The sequence below is a fragment of the Lissotriton helveticus genome, chromosome 11 (genome assembly GCF_964261635.1).
Source record: "Lissotriton helveticus chromosome 11, aLisHel1.1, whole genome shotgun sequence".
NCBI lineage: Eukaryota > Metazoa > Chordata > Amphibia > Caudata > Salamandridae > Lissotriton > Lissotriton helveticus.
Genome location: NC_136072.1, coordinates 543,413,907 through 543,432,586, shown reverse-complemented (window position 1 = coordinate 543,432,586; position 18,680 = coordinate 543,413,907). Strand labels below are relative to the sequence as shown.

Below are 18,680 nucleotides of genomic sequence, written 5' to 3'. Positions count from 1 at the left end.
TACATTTAGCACCACTTGCATGTCTTTATGAGGCCCTAAATAGGAACCTCACCACCTTCACTTTTATCTCTCACGTTAGCCAACAGAAATACACAATGTTACATATTACTGATTAAATGATAAGCAAGGGCAGAAGCGCCTAGTTTCTCAATGTGGTACAAAAGGGGGTGGTGATGGACGGAGCATCTGAACCAATCAAACACCCAGTCAACTTATCTGGGTTTAATCCATCACCGTTCTTTAGCCCACTCTGCCACCCCAGTTCAGACATGGCCATATGCAAATCAGTTTGACCCTTTGCCTCATGAGAACAGTACAGCCCGAACTGCCAAGCCATGCCTTCCCTGGACCGGAAACAAGCTTCCTAGGACCGGTTTCTGGCATTCCAGCCGTCTTCAGCCAGGCTTGCTTGAATCCAGTGGCAAAGTGAGCAAGGGACTCACGTCTGAGCATACCCTGCCAACTTATGGCGAACAAAGCGGTACAAAAGGGGATGGTGATGGACGGAGCATCTGAACCAATCAAACACTCACACCCAGTCAACAGATCTGGGTTTAATCCATCACCGTTCTTTAGCCCACTCTGCCACCCCAGTTCAGACATGGCCATATGCAAATCAGTCTGACCCTGTGCCGCATGGGAACAGTCCAGCCCGATCTGCCAAGCCATGCCTTCCCTGGACCGGAAACAAGCTTCCTAGGACCGGTTTCTGGCATTTCAGTGATAGGGTAAATGGATGAATGTGTGAGTGAAAGTGTGGATGGATCGATGTGTGGATGGAAGAGTGAAAGGATGGATGTAAGGAAGAATGAGTGAAAGGGGGAGGGAGGGATGGGTAAATGGACGTATGGGTGAATGGATGAGTGAAAGGGCGAATGGATGGACGAATGAGTGACAGAGTAAATGGATGTATGGATCAGTGGAAGGAGGGGTTGAAGTGAAGATGGATGGAGTGAAAGGAAGGATGAGTGAAAGGGTGGGGGGTGAGCGAAAGGAGGAATGGGTGGATGATTGGATGGATGAAAGGGGATAGATAAGTGAAAGGATGGATAACTGAGTGAAAAGATGAATGGATACGCTTGATGGATAGATTTGAAGATGGATGGATAGGTTCGGATATGGATGGGCGGACGGATGGACAGGCAGATGGAATGGTCACAAGCTGAATGTTCGATAAAAAGCTGGATGGATGGCAGAAAAGTAAAAGTGAAATGGTGGATATCAGTGGGGGGTGGAAGGATGAGTGGATAGATGCTTGGATGTCAGAGACAAGCAAGCTAATCATGGGAGGATAGCCATGACTTGCTTCGCTTACTTTGTACCATAAGAGTTTTGGTCTAAAGTTTGGAGGGGGTATTTTAATTTTCTGGCTTTTACAATAACTGCTCCAAGATTCCCCCAGCAACGGTGAAACATGCAGATGGTGCTGCTTTTCCACGATAGATAGCTATAAGGCTTTTGAACACCCACCCCCAATTTTGTAATTATGGCAGATTTGACCGGCCAAAACGTAACCAAGGGTGCGGACATTATCCTACCCAATAATTATAGGATGCTATAAATTTAGCACCACTTGCATGTCTTTATGAGGCCCTAAATAGAAAGCTCACCACCTTCACTTTTATCTCTCACGTTAGCCAACAGAGATACACAATGTTACATATTACTGATTAAATGATAAGCAAGGGCAGAAGCGCCTCGTTTCTCAACGTGGGCTGATCCTGCCACTCCCTTGGCACCGCCAGCTCGTGCACACTCCCAGTCCTAGGGCACTGCCCTGGCAGGCCCCATCAGCACGTGTCAGGGGCCGGGTCCTGGTCCCGCCAGGACACTTAAGCTCCGGCGTTGGTCCGTCCTGGCAGTGCCCTGACCCGACGAGGAGCCGGCCTCGGTGACAGACGTCTGCCGGTCCGCGGCCAGCAGAGGGCGCCTCGGAGCCGGAGCCGCAGAGTGGGGGAGGCAGCGCCAGCGTCCGCAGCCCGAGCGCGGGCACCGGAGAGGGCAGGCACGCCCGGAGCCCCGGGCAGAGGGGGACCCCGGCACCCGACCCGCAGCACCGTCGGAGGCAGCGCGATGCCCCCCTGAGGAGCCATGGCGGCGATGTAAGGACTGGCCGACGTATAGCCCCGGGGCGTTCGGGGGTAATATTCCGCTCTTGGGTGGGGGTTGGCGCATTGGGGGTACACACTGGTGGGCGAGGTGGGGGTGCGTTTGGACTACCCCTTTTTAGTACGGGCGCATATGGCGTCGGTGTAAGGAACATTGGTGCTTTTGGGCTTCGCTGGTAATAGGGAGATAAATAGGAGATGGGGAACTGGGAACCTTTTTAAAATCAGAATATGGGGGTGGGGGCATTAGAGGGCTTTTAACCTCTATTAATAGCGTGATATTGGAATCGATAAAGACGATGGGATGGGAGCCCTTTTTTAAAAATGTACAGTAGGATTATTGGTGGTTACAGGGAGGCTACTGTCCCTTCCTGAACATTGGGGATCATTTGTGAGCAGGAGAGGGGTGCTTATTGGCTTTATTTTTTATTGATGAACCAGTGGTGTGCGAAGGGCTGTGGGCACTTCACCGTTCTGTTAAAAGCTGGGGTTTCTGTGAGTCAAGAGCCTTCGTGGTTCCGCTGTGGCATATTGGGTGGAGAAGTAGGGGTACAGAAAAGGTGCTATTGGGCTACTGCATTAAGAGGGAACTCGTTATGGTTGGAAAACCTCTTTAAAGTGGTAATATGGCCTGGCAGAGGAGGGAAGAAGGCTTCTGGCCTCCATTAGCAGAGTTATTAGAGGTGGTAACGAAGGGAATGTTTGTGGGTGAGGAGGTTGAAGTGACCTGACCGCTTGCATTATTTAATACAGACTGACATGTATGTGAGTGGAGAGAAAGAACTATAGGGTTGGAGGTCTTCTTCAAAATGGAAGTATGGTAGGGAGTTGTAGAGTTAAGAAGGCTTTCCTTTCCATGTGTTACTTTGGTGATGACAACGATTTGTGGAGAGTACTTTTGAACCCCTCTATTGACGAGGGAAGGTTGGCTGAGTAGAAGAGAGATTCTTGCCGCCTCTTAAAATACGTAAAGTTGGAATTTTAAAATGGGATGCTACTTTACTTTTAATTGTTCAGATTTGTTGATGGGATGGGGTTTGTGAACTCCACATATTTGTCAGTCGAGGGGATACTGAGTTGAAAGGTGATTTTTGGTGTCTCTTTTAATGACTAAAAGTGTTGGTGGCAGGGCCTGGGGCAGGGATTCTGCGCTCTTTTTAAGAGGAGATTTTGCTAGAGCATGTGTGAGCCCTAATGTCGCGTGCCTGGTGAGTGTGTTATGTAACTTGGAGGTAGCCTCGACTTTTACCACTAGAAAGTGTAACACACAGTGCATTGAATTTGACTTTTTCTCGACTCGGAGCTTGAGGAGAAACTTTATTGGGGTATTATTTGTTCTGAGCTCAGTTTGCACGGCCGAGTTTGTTGTTTCTGTAGTATCATTGTCTGGATGACCAGTTCATAGTGGGTCACAGTTGTAGGTGAGGTGACCTATGAACTCCAAGTCAATAGGATACCATATTTCCAGTCCATAAACGGTCCTAAGTAAATCTTTAGGATGTCTTCCTTTAGTATGATTGGTTAAACAAAGAGGCCAGGGCTAGAGGAAGTGAAGTCGGATGATATATATATACATCCTTACCTCATTTGACTGTGAGGGCACGCTGGTGAATTCTACTCGGCATAATACAAGATGTTTTTTCCTTGTAGTTATAAGTTTGGCAGCTCCCACTTACCGTCCATCATCTGTTCTTTTTTCATTAGATGAAAGGACGGACAGAAAGATGCGTGAAAGATGAATAGATGAGTGCGTGAAAGGATGGGTGGACGAATGATAGGGTAAATGCACGGATGTGTGAGTGAAGGTGTAGATGGATAGATACATTGATGAATGAGTGAAAGGACGTATGGGTGAATGGATGAGTGAAAGGATGAATTGATGGACGAATGAGTGACAGGGTACATGGATGTATAGATGAGTGGAAGGAGGGGTTGAAGGGAGGATGGATGAGTGAAAGGGTGGATGGATGAGCAAAAGGATGGATGAGTGGATGATTGGATGAATGAAAGGGGATAGATAAGTGAAAGGATGGATAGCTGAGTGAAAGATTGGATGGATATGCTTGATGGATAGGTTTGAAGATGGATGGATAGGTTTGGATATGGATGGACAGGCAGATGGACAGGCAGATGGAATGGTCACAGGCTGAATGTTGGATAAAAAGCTCGATGGATGACAGAAGAGTAAGGGGGAAATGGTGGATATCAGTGGGATTTGAAGGACATCTCAGAGTTGCATATAACCTAAGTGCTATGCCGAGTTCAGTACCGCAGACTTAGGAAGAGGGATGCTACAGTACACTGCGGGTTCTGCAGCATCTGTGTTGACAAGGGCAATGTGTGGTCTCACAGGGGCATCTCCGGAGTGCTTTGGGCATCTTGGATTGCAACTTTCGACTGCTTCTGGGGCGAAGGTTGGACAAGATGGTTAGGACAATCACGCCAGCCTTTTCATCTCATTTTATTCTTGGTGCTTTTTATACCCTTAGCAGTATGGCTGGCTCCCTCTTCTGCAAGAGCTCCCTATTCTGTTATGGCCCCTGACAACTTTTAAGTTGTCAGAGCCGGAGAGCCGGCATCACCTCTGTGTAGGTAGCATGTTCCCATGTTCCTTCATAGGATCCCACTGCAATTTTCCCTGCAGGCAGACAGAGTTTTGTGGCAGGGAAGGGTGTGAGAAACCAGCTGAATCAGCGGAAACTGCTTCTTGGCAACACCGATTCAGACAGGGTTGGCAGCTCGCACTGATCAAGAGCCTTAGGCCATTGGTCTCCTAGTCAGGACATTTTGTGTCTTAGAGATCACAACCAGGGCAACTTCCTCTGCTGTTCTCTACCGCAATCAGAAGCGTGAAGTATAGATTAGTAGAAGAGTGCAGGGGTCTGGCTACTCTCACAGTGATGGACTGGGCAATTTCTAGGTCAAGAGCCTGCCGGTGGCAGAAGTGTCCTGAATGATTCAATTCCTATCTATAAATGGTCCATTGATTGAAGTTTAAATCCCCTTTATATTCCAGTCACTGCCAATCCATGAAAAGTACATCCTGGGTACGCCCCCTTAGTTACTAGGGTTTTAAAAGCCCGCCTGTATAGATGGCATCCTGAGTAGTGATAACAACACCGCTGAAGTCCATGCTCAGCCGTGGATATTAGGGGTTTTGGATTTGTACTGATAAGGCAGAGCTTAAAAGAGAAGGGACAGTCACTGAGGGGTGTTCGAGGATTTCTCTCAGATGACGTCCTGTACCCTAATACTTGTTTTGAGTATTTGACTCCAAACTTGCCAGTTCGTGGACTAACTCAGTCACTTCCTTTGCAAAGAAATATTAAATAACCATAGATCTTTGTGACATGTAACTTTTGACAGTCCTATCTGTGACTGGCAAAAATTGAGTAATTCCTCATGTTTTCCATCCTGAAGACCGTGTCAAACAAGGTGCTGATGTGGGAGCTTTACTTGGATTTTGAATGCGGCATCTCTGGATACCGATGCCATACTGTACCCCAATCTCATCTATTGTATGTTCGGTTGTCCACCAATCAGCTGCCGTGCAGCCAAGTAGATCAGGGTTATTTACCTGGGACAAATGGGCCGTTGTGGTGTCATGGCCTCACAAATGTGAACTTTTTTGGGGATTTATATCTAAAGCTGCGATCACGGTGGGTCTCTAGGCATCAGAGCTCACACTATGATGGTAAATAAACATGTAGATCTGATCGGGATGAAATCAAGAAGTTTCTCTCGATCTGTATTTCACAGCTCAGCACCTTGTCTTTCAGCCACACATAACAGCTTTTGAGTCCTGAGACAGCTGTTATGTTTCACTGTCCCATCGAGAAGATCATTTTTTTCAATCCAAGGTTGAAAAATAAAAGTAGAATCTGCAGTGCAAAAGTAAGCCCCCCAAAAAGCAGTTAGTAATTTACTGTAAAATATATTAGAAACAGCTTAAGATAAGTCAGGTTAAAAATGTTGTAGCTCAGAATGTCTGGAAACATGCAAAGATTGTATCTTTCCTGTAATAACAAATAGCGTGGAATAAATCCTGATATAAGTATTTCCTTTCTGCTAACCAGTGTTGTTTTTAGAAAAACAGATCAAAAGAAGGCAAAACAAGTTCTAATTTTCTTTGTTTAAACTGCAGATGTGAGTCTGTTCTGTGGCCTGCCTTCCACCTTAGCTGCAGACATTGTAACACCACACAACAGCTGTAATACCTTATTACAGTCGAGAAGCTGTGTCATTTTCTTATTGCCGGTGACCACATACGTCACAACTTGATTGCAATAAGGACATTGAGTATGGGCTTTTAAAAAGGATTGCATGCTCCCATGTATTATAAAATATATGTACACAACACAGCCCATAATAGTAATATCTGAACTAGATTCCCAACTGGGTACTGCACACTGTTCTTTAACTTCAGATGGAAGACAAGATGAACCCTTCAGATACCCAGGACAGTGCAAAAGAAGAGTTATCGATGGTAACCCAATTAGTTGGCCTCACAGAGAATTTTAAGTATTTGGTAGGACGGGTGTCTGCTAGGGTAGAGGAAGAAACCGATTCTCTAGAAGAACTGCTGGCCTTGCAGGCCCAGGACGAGGCCCACTGGAAATATGCGATAGAGAGGACAAGTAGTATTTGGTAAGAAGTATACGTAATTCTGAAGCTTCTCATGCAATGGTTAGGCAAAAATATGAAACACTGCAGTATTGTTTTCTAGAGATTTGACATTTTGAGAGACGGATAAACAGGGGATGCCAATATTGCATACATATCTAGGTTTCTTAAAAATAGAAAACCAACCAAGTTCAACAATTAAAGCGCCTTGCATGGAAGCACAGGGGTACCATTTTGTTAACACAACCCTTTCTGTCTTTTACATTACAACAGATAGTATGAAATAATGCATTAAACAGAAAACGAACCCTAAATGCACATGGATATAGTAACAAGCGTAGGCAAATCCAGTAGGTCTTGCCCTGTTGGCTTTGCTAATAATTTTTGCCGATTCCGTACAGCATCGGTAAGAAAAAGAAGAAAAGATAAAGGCGTGATGACTCAACAACTTGTATTCATGCATATAAATCATGATGCTGTTGGCGGGCACGTCATTCCATATGCATGCGCATGGATGGTGGCATATAAGCACATGCATTCATAACCACATATGCACATGTATAAAGAATAACGTGGGAGACACTTTATACACTCTTTTATATACCGTCCCAAGATGGCGGATGCCACTGGGAGCCGTAAATAGAAAAAATAAGAAAAATATACTTGTGCGAAGGTGCTTTTTGGAAAGCAGAACTGCCTGGCAGCATATGGCAACTGCTGTGCCCCTGCAAAATGCAACAAATGAAAAATCATTTTGTCGGGAGGGGTGGGGGAGCTAGTGAGGCCTATAATCAACTCCGTGGTGGGAGCAAATGAAAGTTGGTGTGCAGAAGCACCGAAGTTTGAAGCGGGGGCAAAAAAAGTGTGGGGCGGAACAGTCGATAGGTTGGTGGTGTGGGGAGGAGGGAGCAGAAGTGTGGCTACTTGAAGAGGGGAGTCAGAACATAAGGGGGAGAGCAAGAAAACATATGCACTCATAGATTGCTTAAAGAAAATAACAGTGCCCTGAATGTGAGCAGTGGAAGGATACAAGTGATACGATCCAAAGGTAAAGGGTCTATTCTATAGAAGTGGGACAGGCACAAGAAGAGGAAGGCAAGCCAGTTAACCAGAAGTAAGCAAATGAAAGTGACAAGAAAGCCAGCTACTTGTAAGCAATGGGCTGACTCTAAGCCAACTGTAAGTTTTTGGAATGGTCCACAAGAGGTCTTTTGCAAACAGACAGCTAAAAGCTGTCAGTAGGCGAGACCTAAAACAGAGCCTCATTTATCTGACTTATTCATAGTCGGTTTCAAAAATTAACATTGTTTTAAGGCTCACACCGTGCTCAACTATATTGTCCCTATCAATACCTCTTTACATTAAGAAACAGCCGTGCGAAACAGTATGGTATTGTCCCTTTATATTTATTGAACGAGGTGCATTAAGGTTTGAGTTACTGAATGTTAACGAGATGCCACATGTTTAGGACTCTTCTATAGTCTGAATGCCCCCTTAAAGTAAATGCTACTTTAAAAACAGCTTGTCTTGCAAACATTTCTGTGTGAGAATAACTAAACCAAACGTTTTCATTGTAAATGATGTTCGAATTATCTCCATCCTATTGGAATTGCAGGTATAGATTTCCTGCTGCAAGCAAAAATCATTCTCTCACTCCACCATTTAGGAAGGTCCCTTCTTTATTGCCAGAATTTAGCAATCAACGGTTGCGATGTTAAGAGTTAATCTTTACAAGATGTCAGGTATGGCTTTTCGCCCAGTGTGTAGTGATTTTGATCCATTTAAGCAAAAGCTATTTTTGTTAAAATGTTCCGATTATGCAGTAGATGGCAGATTATGTGTCTACCTTTCTTCACATAGATTCATAGCTGCATAGAAAAAGCTGCAGAATCAGGTTGCCAGGCACATCCACAGTTGTAGAAGTGCAAGTAAGGAAGTCCAGTCTTGACTGTACAGTCAAGGTTGGTTCAGTTTAAATTGATGTCTTTCCCAACAGTTTTACCAAGAGCATACTTTGGCTTCTCCCCCCTCTGTGTCTTTAGGAACACTGGGGTCCCGGTTCTCTTCTCTCAAGAGAGTTTACACACTCTGATACTCCCAAGCTGTGGAAAGGAGAGACACTATACAACAGTGAAAACAGAAAAAGGGGAGAGGATGTGGCTTAATGGCTAGAGCAGTCAACCTCGGAGCTGCGGACCCAGGTTTGAGTCCCGGCAGGCACGCTCAACATCTTGTGATTCGGAGCAAAACACTTGGGGCCAGATGTAGGAGGCCATTTACCGGTCGGTAACGGCCGATTTCGGCCGTTACCGACCGGTAAATGGGTATTTGGTATGTAGGGGGCCATTTTTACAGATTCAGTAAATTTACCGATTCGGTAAAATACCGAATCGGTATTTTTACCGATTCGGTAACGGCCAGATGTAGGTGGGACTCTTCAGAGTCCCTAAGGCCTTACAGATTCGGTATTTTACCACCCAATCCAATTGGGTGGTAAAATACCGAATCCAGGTGTGCATGCACATGTGTGCATGCACACCTAGCCATGTGACAGACAGACATGCCCTTAGGGCATGTCTGTGTGCCACATGGCACACATGCCCGTCTTCGGGGTGCTAGAGGGTGTCAAAGTGACACCCCCTGCACCCTTGCAAAAATCGGTATTTACCGAATCGGTAAATACCGATTCGGTATTGCCCATTGATTCCTATGGGCTTCAGGGCCCATAGGAATCAATGGGCATTACAGAATCGGTATTTACAGAATCGGTAAATACCGAATCTTAACGATTCGGTATTTACCGATTCTGAAATACCTACACCCCCCCCCTCTATTTTACCACTTCTTAAATACCGAATAGTTAAAATTCGGTATTTAAGAAGTGGTAAATAAGAATTACCTACATCTAGCCCATAATCTCCCACTGCCTAATGAAAATCAATGTGGCCGTCTGTAACGCAACAGGTGCTCATGTAAAGTGCTCTGATACCTTTGGGTCTAGTTCGAGCTATATATATAACAACAAAAAAATTGAATGCACATCGGTGATCTACTTTGGCGATGATTGATGACATCACCAGCCTTTATTCAGGTAGATCTCCCATCATCTTCCTCTTTCTGTAGCTTGTCATTGCCAAAATGTTCGGAATTTACCATGTGATTCGGAGTGAGGAGCAGTGGTCAAAGTGGGTGGGGATCTGAGAGGCATGATCATTTTCAGTTTTAAAAAAACAGTCCCCCTACTTTTTGTGAAAAGACAACTGTCCCTGAATGGTTAATTCTGACAGTTGAAATGCTTCAGCTGAAGTGTAAGGCAGGTTGTCTCCCGTGCTGTGAAACCGAGGGAGGGGCAGATCGCTAAACAAGCCTTCTTGCCAGGTTACCTGCTTGCCTGAAAGAAATTTGAATTTGCGCAACGGGCCAATCTGCTAATCCAAAGGATGCTCGAAAGTCGGTATTGGCTTTAATTGATAGGATCACTCGAAGCGTCATGATCAAACACATTTATTCTTTTTGAGAGGTATTGTAAGGGAGCTGCCAGCTAACTTGGAAAGTCTGTGCTTTTAAAAAAGACTGTTAAAAAAAATTGTACTATCTACATTCTGGGTATTGATAAAATCTATATTTTGGAAGCACTTTTTTTTATCTTAAACCTTTTTGTGCATTTTGTAGCATCCAATCTTATACATTGAGTGATGGAAGTTTAAAATAAGGACTTGCATGCTCACAGTGCTTTCTGTCACAGACTGAGACCTTGTAGCACTAAACATACACAAGTCACTATTTTCCACTGCACCAACCAGGATTGAATTCTGCGTCTCTGTGCTGCAGTGCTTTAACTAATAAAGATAACTGCATTTCCCACTGATTAACATAACTTGCATTTATTTTTTATTTAATTTTCATATAAGCTATGCTTTATTTTATATGCAGTTACCTGAAGGTGAAAAGATGAAAAAGGTTACAGAATATTTTGTCTTTTTAGTCACACCTTTGACCACGCCCCAAGCTCACTCACCCCACCCCCCATTGGGCGCAGCATCACAGTTCCCATGCTTTTTTAGTGCACTTCGACCACTGGTGGTGAAGAAAGGACTGACTGACCCTGATGTAGCATCAGTCCTGAGGAAAAATACTGTGGATAGGGATAGCTCTGGCGTGTAACACAAAATGGGCTGCATATTTTTTCCTGCAGCTCTGCTATGTCTTCCCAGAACTGTTCCTGACCCCACCCCCACCCCCGCCCCCAGTTTTCGAAAATAAAGTCTCCCTTAAGAACCGCTCGCGGACTATTAAGTCTGAGAAAATCCACGCTTTAAAGTAATTATGCAGCAAGTAGGTATGTGCGTGATTGTTTGTTCCCTGGTTACCGACTTACTGCATTCTACTGTGATTATTCTCAGTTTCTGCTTCTGTGTAACATGGTTTGGTTTATATTGTGGGTTCGCTCTGATTTAAGCCCTGCCTGCAAATCTCTCCATGCTAATGTTCCTTTGGAACGGTAAATAGTGCTTCAGGTACAAAAACACCAAGAAATCAGTGACACTTGTCCCACACCTGTCAACATCTTGAATACAATGCGGGTAAAGTCAGGCATTTAAGAGGGTAAACCAACTGCGAGAAGTAGGAATGAGCACAAAAAAGCAGGAATGAACACAAAAAAGCGAGTGACAGCCCCAAATGTGGATGAAGTCACAACTGTATTGTCTGTGTGGTAACCTAATAGTGCACAAGAGGCTGAAGGCGAAATGCGCAACAGAGGGCACAATGATAGCATTCATCGCAGATTGAACGTCTATTGCCTTGTTCTGTCATGTGTATTTCGAAGCCTACCAGTCACCGCTGCTGTCTGGTTTGCTGAAGACATCTTGGGGACAGTCAGAAAGCTTCACTGGGAATGCATTCTGCCAGTTGCTTACCATTGGCTTTGTGGTTTTTAACTCACATTTCCTTGCTTTCTATTTGCTGGCTCTATTTGTTTTAGGCTGGTCAACTTGAGTTCATCCCTTCCCTTCCCTTCCCCAAATCTTATTAACTATGTCCTTCTAAGATTTCACTTTCTGTAACCAGGCCTTTAAATATTGTTCTTATCTTGTCACATTTGTTGTTCTTTTAAACACAAAGGTAAAATGTTAGGTTCATCTGAGGTAGCTTGGTGTTCACTTTTCTTTCTTTGACTTCAAAGTGAGACCATTTATAGGAAAGCAAAAGGAATGCTGATTACTCTCCCCATGGAGCCCGCTTGTGCCCCTCCTGGGCTTCATAAGGCTGTAACATAACACTTAAAACAGGCCTGCAGGGAGGAGGTGCACGCACTTTCTGTGGCAACAAATATTCATGTTGAGGTTCTTCTATCAAGGCACTGTTGGCTACACTTAATGTGACCCTCTAGTGAATGTCTAATGATCTTCCTGTTTACAGTCAGCAAGTCAGAGTACCACACCCTTTAATAATAAAACACATTAGCAAGCCCAAAGGTGTAGCACAACAACTCTAATGAGCAATAGCCTCAGTATGTGTAACCTGCAGTAGCACGTGCCATAAAAACCTAGACAACACAGATTATTTCTTTCCTGAAAACTAGAAACAGGAACCCAGAAACAACTACATTATATACACTACAGCCTTAACCATCCTGCCTATGTCAAAACAGAGTGTATATCCTATTTGGTGGGTGCGTGTTTTGAAACAGGTGAACAAGTTCCACTGAAACAACAATAGCCTACCACCAGGACCTGTTTTAGCACTGCTGCCATCTGGTGCGACTCTCTATCCCACTTCACTCTATGCCTCTCTACCCTACTCTGCACAACTCTACTTTATGCAAGTGCACTCTACTATGAACCCTTTCTCGCTTTACCACTGCACTATACACTAGTCCAGTCTAGACCACTCCACTCTGCAACACTCCACTCTATGCGAGTCTGCTCTGTACCACTGCACTCTATGCCAATGCACTCTATGCCACTACTTTATGCCACTGCTTTCTACCCTGCACCAATTCGCTCTACCCTGCACCACTCCACTCTACTCGACACTACTCTGAAAGAATCTACTCTACACCACTGCTCTCTATGCCACTGCACTATATGCCACACTACTCTGGGCCAGTGCACTCTACTCTGTGCCACTCTACTCTGCACCTCTTTACTCCATGCTGCTGCCCTCTAAGCCACTCTGCTCTAAAACACTGCACTCTACACTGATGCACTCAACATCACTTTACTCAAAACCAATGCACTCTATGCCATTGCATGCTACTCCACTCTATTCTATTATGTGCCACTCTACAGTGCACCACTCTACTCCACACCACCATACTCTATGCCACTCTACTCTATGCACTCTCGACTACTGAACTCAACGTCACTCTATTCTGCACCACTGCACTCTACGCCACTGCACGCTACACCCCTGCAAACTACACCACTCTACACCATTGCACTTTGTCACTTCACTTTACGCCATTCTGTTCTACTCTGTACCACTGTACTCTGTGCCACTCCACACTGTGTAACTCTACACTACAAGACTGCACTCTCCGCCACTGAACTCAACACCACAGTACTCTGCAACACTGCACTCTACACCATTATGCTGTATGTCACTGCACTCTGCACCATTCTATTCTATTCAGCACCACTGTACGCCACTGCTCTCTGCACCACTCTACTCTGCTCCACTCTCTACTCTATGCCACTGTACTGCACTATACCTCACTACACTCTGCATCACTCCACGCCACTCTAATATATTCTGCGCCACTACACTCCATGCCACTACACTCTGTGGGGCAGGGATGAAGCATTTCCTGCTGGAAAAATCTGAAATTGTTTTAAGTTTTCCTATGGCTTTCTTCCGAGCAACTGAAGTGTAATACAGGAAAGACTGAGCTTCTCTTTTTCAATTCAAGATCGGAGGAGCCCTGGCAGGCCCTTTGGCCGAAGGATGCTCCCCCACCACTCACCCATACTAAGTCTATTAAAAATCTAGGCATTAAGTTTGATGGGGGAACTCTCCTTTCTCTCACAAATTAATGCAGTAGTAGGGACCTGCGTTGGCATGTTGCGTATGCTGAGGACGTTTCTGCACTTTCTGTGTCTGCCAGCTAGAAAATTGGTTGTCCAGGCTCTGATCACGTCTGGACTGTACTATGGAAATACACTGTACCTGGGTGTGCCCGACTATTTGATTAATAGGCTGCAGGTGGTTCAGAATGCAGCTGCTTGAACGGTACTCAGCCTACCTCAGAGAACGCATGTATCTCAGTTTCTCAGAGAATTGCAATGGCTTCATCGCAGGAAGAGGATTACTTTTAAGATCTTGCTGCTAATCCATAGAGCCCTGCATGAGAAGTGCTCAGGATACCTGAGATTGTCAATCTGTTTCTATGTCCCTCCCAGGCGTCTGTGCTCAGCCAATCTCTGCTTAGCCAGAATCCCTCTGATCCGTTGTGAGAAGTTGGCCTGATGTGCAGTGTTCACTATTCTAGTGATCACTATATATCAGTCCAAACAACCCTTATTGATGATTGGTTGTAAGTCAACCTTATAGACCAGCTATCCTAGTAGCATGGATACGAGCAGTCTAAGGCTAAGACTCTAGAGGGCGTGTTAATCCAGCTGTTTTACCATCACATTACCCCTTGAACACCCAGTGAAAGGACACCACACAAGTGTTATGAAAATAAACAGTGTATTTATTAGAATCACAACAACCCTGTACTCTTTATGAGGACAGGGTGCTAGGCACACAACAAAACTCTTACGAAAATACTTAAGTTAGCACGGGATACACAAATGCCCGAGGGGCACGAAAAACCATATACTTTAAAAGTGGAATGCGAAATTACTAGCAGGTAAGTACAGTACTAATAGGCTTTGGAATCGCTAGGACTTGACTAGGGAATCGTTAGATTACTTCTAGGAGACCTAGGGGACTCGGGTGCAGAGTGTGCACTCTCACGCGGGATGCGGGACAAAGTCTATGGAAGCTAGTAACGCTAAAGTTAGTGTTCACGGGCGAACCCGACCTGGTAGGGAGAAAACGACAGTGGATCCTGACCCTTGGATAGTGAGGCTATGCTGAGGCACCGAAATGCCGAAGTTACCTAGCCCGGGGGCTGCAGCTGCATAGGTCTCAAAAGACGTCGGGAATCCTCGTTGCCGGACCAGGAGCCTGGAAGAAAGATGCTGGCAGGCGACCAGTGAAGATTGTTCGAAGTGATCCAAGCCTGGATCTGGAAGATGGATGACACCTGAAAGCAGAGGGGACCAAGTTCGTGACTACTAGCCAGTAGTCAGTGGGCACCAGGAGGGCACCGGATGGTAGTCACCTCGACTAGGTGAGTGGGCGACGCTGGCTCTGCGGATCTCACGGACCAGGAGGCGTTGTCGGCGACCAGGATGGAGAGGCGAGCTGTCCCACGATGGATGAAGCTGTCGGCGTCGAAGAACCCAGGATTGGGCAACAAAGCCTTGGCTAATTCAAGCCCACGCGGTGGACTCAAAATGGCGTCTTGAGTGGACCAGGAGGGTCCGGGGTGCTCCTCTTCTGGAAGGGAGCAAGGGCCAGTCTGGAGCAACCAGACCAGCCGCAGTGATGTCGTCGGGCGTCGTTCAGAAGGCCACAAGCCAGCGGGCTAGTAGCCAAACAACGCGGTGAGCAGCAAAAAGCAGAAGGGCCCCACGCCAATCGTGGAGATGCTGGGGGGCTGATCTTCGGTGCTGGAGCTGCTCAGGGTCGGGGCTTCTCGGACCCCAAAGCACTCACCAGGAAATTACTCGGCGGGCTTGCTGTGCAGAAGTCGTGCAGTCTTGGCAATAGTCGGTCCCTTGAGGTCTCGTCGCACTCACGGTTCTCAGCTTGGCTGTAGAGGTGAGTAGAGGTCGGAGGTGCCAGGGAAGCCGGGTCTTGTCGAGTTGGGCAGTCGGATTCCGGAGGAAGGACTTACAGCAGACCGCAGTGTTCTTGCGATGGTGCCTGCGGATGCAGGGTGACTACTCCTTAGCCACAAGGGAGAATCTTGAAGAAGGAAATCTTGAAGTCCTTTCGTAGAAAGTCGTGTCTTGATTCCAAAGATGATCTAATTTGGAAGGGGGCCTGCTCCTACCTTTATCTGAGAAAAGGGGGCTGGCACGCGACTAAGTCCTGCCCTATGGGTGGGACCAGGAGGGGGGTGGTTACACCCACTTCCTTGGCGGGCTTTTCCCCAGCTCAGGGTCTGGAGTGTCCCTGGAACTGGTTCAAGCCGGCCTATGCATAGTGAGCACCGGGGTGCCACTTGCAGTCACCTTCCTCTGAAGCCCTGCCTACCTAGGATACACAAAATCCTGTCTGGGACGGTGCTGGCACCGCCCCTGGCAGGAAACCCTTTGTCCTTATCTCCTGCTCTGGGAGGACTCCCAGCAGCAGGAGGGCAGACTTGTGTCTCGGTGGCAGCATCCATTTTGTGGAGCTGAGGCTCTGTTTGACTTTAACCGGGGTTAGGGGTTACATATATGTCGTGTCCCTCTAGAAGGGTGGAATGCTAACCCCGTCGCCAGAATTGGCGAGGGGTTAGTATTCCAATTCGTATGACACCTTACTCGACATGTTTTGATAAAGCGATACCAGAGTTGGCATATAACCGCGAGATTATAATGCACTTAAGAGTATATGGTATGCGATATCATGGAAACGGCTAAGGGATAGATCCCGAAAGCCGCAGACAGGCTCAGCTCATGCCAGAGCACTATCTCACACGATTCCAAGCACTCTGCCTTCAGGATTGTTAAGGCCTGCCATAGGAGTGACTGATAGGAGATCTGTGTGTCCATTTTTAGGGTTAGATATAGGTATACTATATCTAAAGCAAAGGGTGATTACACCACCTTGCCCCAGCTGTCAAGCAGCCAGTTGTGTCAGATTTGGATGGCCAGCCAGGGGTGGCATAATACATGCTGCAGCCCCTGGTAGGCCCTGGGTACACCTATGCCCTGGGTACCTAAGGTACACTGTACAGGGACTGATAAGGTGACTCAGTATCCAATTTAGATATGTACCTAAGGTACATGGAATCCATTTTACAGAGAGAGCAGTAGGCCTGGGGTCCTGAATAGCAGGGCCCCAGGTCAACTAAGTCAGAAAACCAGCAAAACACCAGGCAAAAAGTTGGGGGCAACCATAGTCAGGGATCTACCTTCCTACATCCGTAAATCCAGAACGGTGGACAGGTCCTTTTCTTTTTTAGGACTCTCTCTATCGAACAATCTCCCTCTGGAACTAAGATGCATCACATCCACCCCCTCCGTTTCGGAAGAAATTAAAAACATGGCTTTTTTCCAATAGCTAATTCTGTTCTCCTCTGCCCTTCGGCTTTCCACTGCCCGTGCAGAGCGGCAGGACACTCTTCGGAGTAACAGTTGCGCTGTATACACAAATTCCTTTTACATTACATTACATATGCCACTCTACTCTACACCACTTCACGCTACGGCACTCTACTCTACACCTCTGCACCCCACACTTCTCCTGACCCACTTCACTCTACTCCACTTAACTCTACTCTGAAAGTATCTAGTCAACACCATTGCACTCTACTCTGCACCACTTTACTCCACGCCATTGCACTCTACACCACTCTATTTCACTTTACTGCACTCTACGTCAATGCACTCTGCACCACTTTACTCAAAATGAAAACACTCTATGCCAGTGCAGTCTAGGCCAATCAACTCTGCACCTCTGTACTTTATGCCACTTCACTCTAGGCCACTCTATGACACACTTCGACACTACACTCAACGACACTACACTCTACGATACTCCACTCTGACTCTCTGCTCAATTAAACTCTACTCCACTTTATGCGGCTCTGCAACACCACTCCACTCTGCAACGCTCTACACAGCTCCCTCTATGGCACTCCATGCCCCTTTACTTCATTCGATTCTACAACACTATTCCACTCCACTCCAATCTACTCTGCCATTCCACTCTCCTCCAGTACTCCACTCTGCCACTCCATGGCAATCTACTCTGCTCTATGCCACTCTACTCTACAACACTGTGCTCCACTCTACGCAACACCCTCTACGCCACTCCATTCTGCTCTACACCAATCCACAACACACTATGCCACTCCACAACACTCTACTCCACTCTGACACTCGGCGTCACTCAACCCTACTCTACGCCACTCAACTCTGCGCCACACCATTCCACTCTATGCCACTCAATACACCCCACTCTACTCTACTGTACAACACTCCACCCCACGTCACTCTCCTTTACCCCACTAACTTTTAGCCATGCTAAACAGCATCCCCGCTGGTGTACAACGTGGCTAAAACATATTGGTAAAATCAACCGCTCTTGCTTAGGCGAGACCTATTGGTTTTGCCAATGCCTGTTTATCTTTGTTCTGTAAGTCTTTCTTATCATAAAATATAATAAAATATTTGAAGATCACCTGCAAGCAGGAGCGATTTCCTGGGGTGATACACAGAGCACCCCTCTACAGCAGTCAGAATAATTTGTCTAGGCCCGTGTAAATCTTTTTTGATGGTCGTGGCAAAAAAATTAAAAAAACACTGAGGAAAACCTAAAAGCCTGTGCAACTGACGGTGAAAATGTTATAGCTATATTTCCCAATTTAATGATTAAAAAGATGAAAGGAAAGTATACCAAAAGGCCCTCGATAGAATTATTTTCAACATTACTTGAAGTTTAGAATGCTAGCTATTTGGGACACCTTGCACACATCCACTTGTGCTTCCTGGCGACAGAGCTTCGCCTCCCTCACACCTCTCTGGTCTGTCATGGTGGCGATTTCCCCGTTCCCCACACACCTCGTGTCAAGGAGCCCCCTTGCTGTGTGTGTGTGTTCCACCGGCTGCACACGCCTGCTAGCCTCCTCAAGTCACAGTGATACCCGATAGGTGAATTCCTTCAGACTCGCCATGCGGG

The 18,680-nt window shown here is 46.2% G+C and overlaps 1 protein-coding gene across 3 annotated transcripts in view; it reads left to right on the top strand.

Annotated features, from left to right (window-relative positions):
• The window catches only part of RHOBTB2 (Rho related BTB domain containing 2), a 260,721-nt gene that overhangs the window by 162,989 nt on the left and 79,052 nt on the right, over positions 1–18,680 (top strand). Inside the window, exon 1 of one of the 3 annotated variants that reach the window (XM_078666264.1) lies at positions 1,975–2,102. The exons of the other annotated variants lie outside the window; for them this stretch is intronic. Within the exon in view, the coding sequence (XP_078522390.1) occupies positions 2,092–2,102 (11 nt within the window). The 5' untranslated portion in view covers positions 1,975–2,091. Of the gene's footprint in view, positions 1–1,974; positions 2,103–18,680 lie in introns of those variants that run through there. 3 annotated transcript variants of the gene reach the window in all.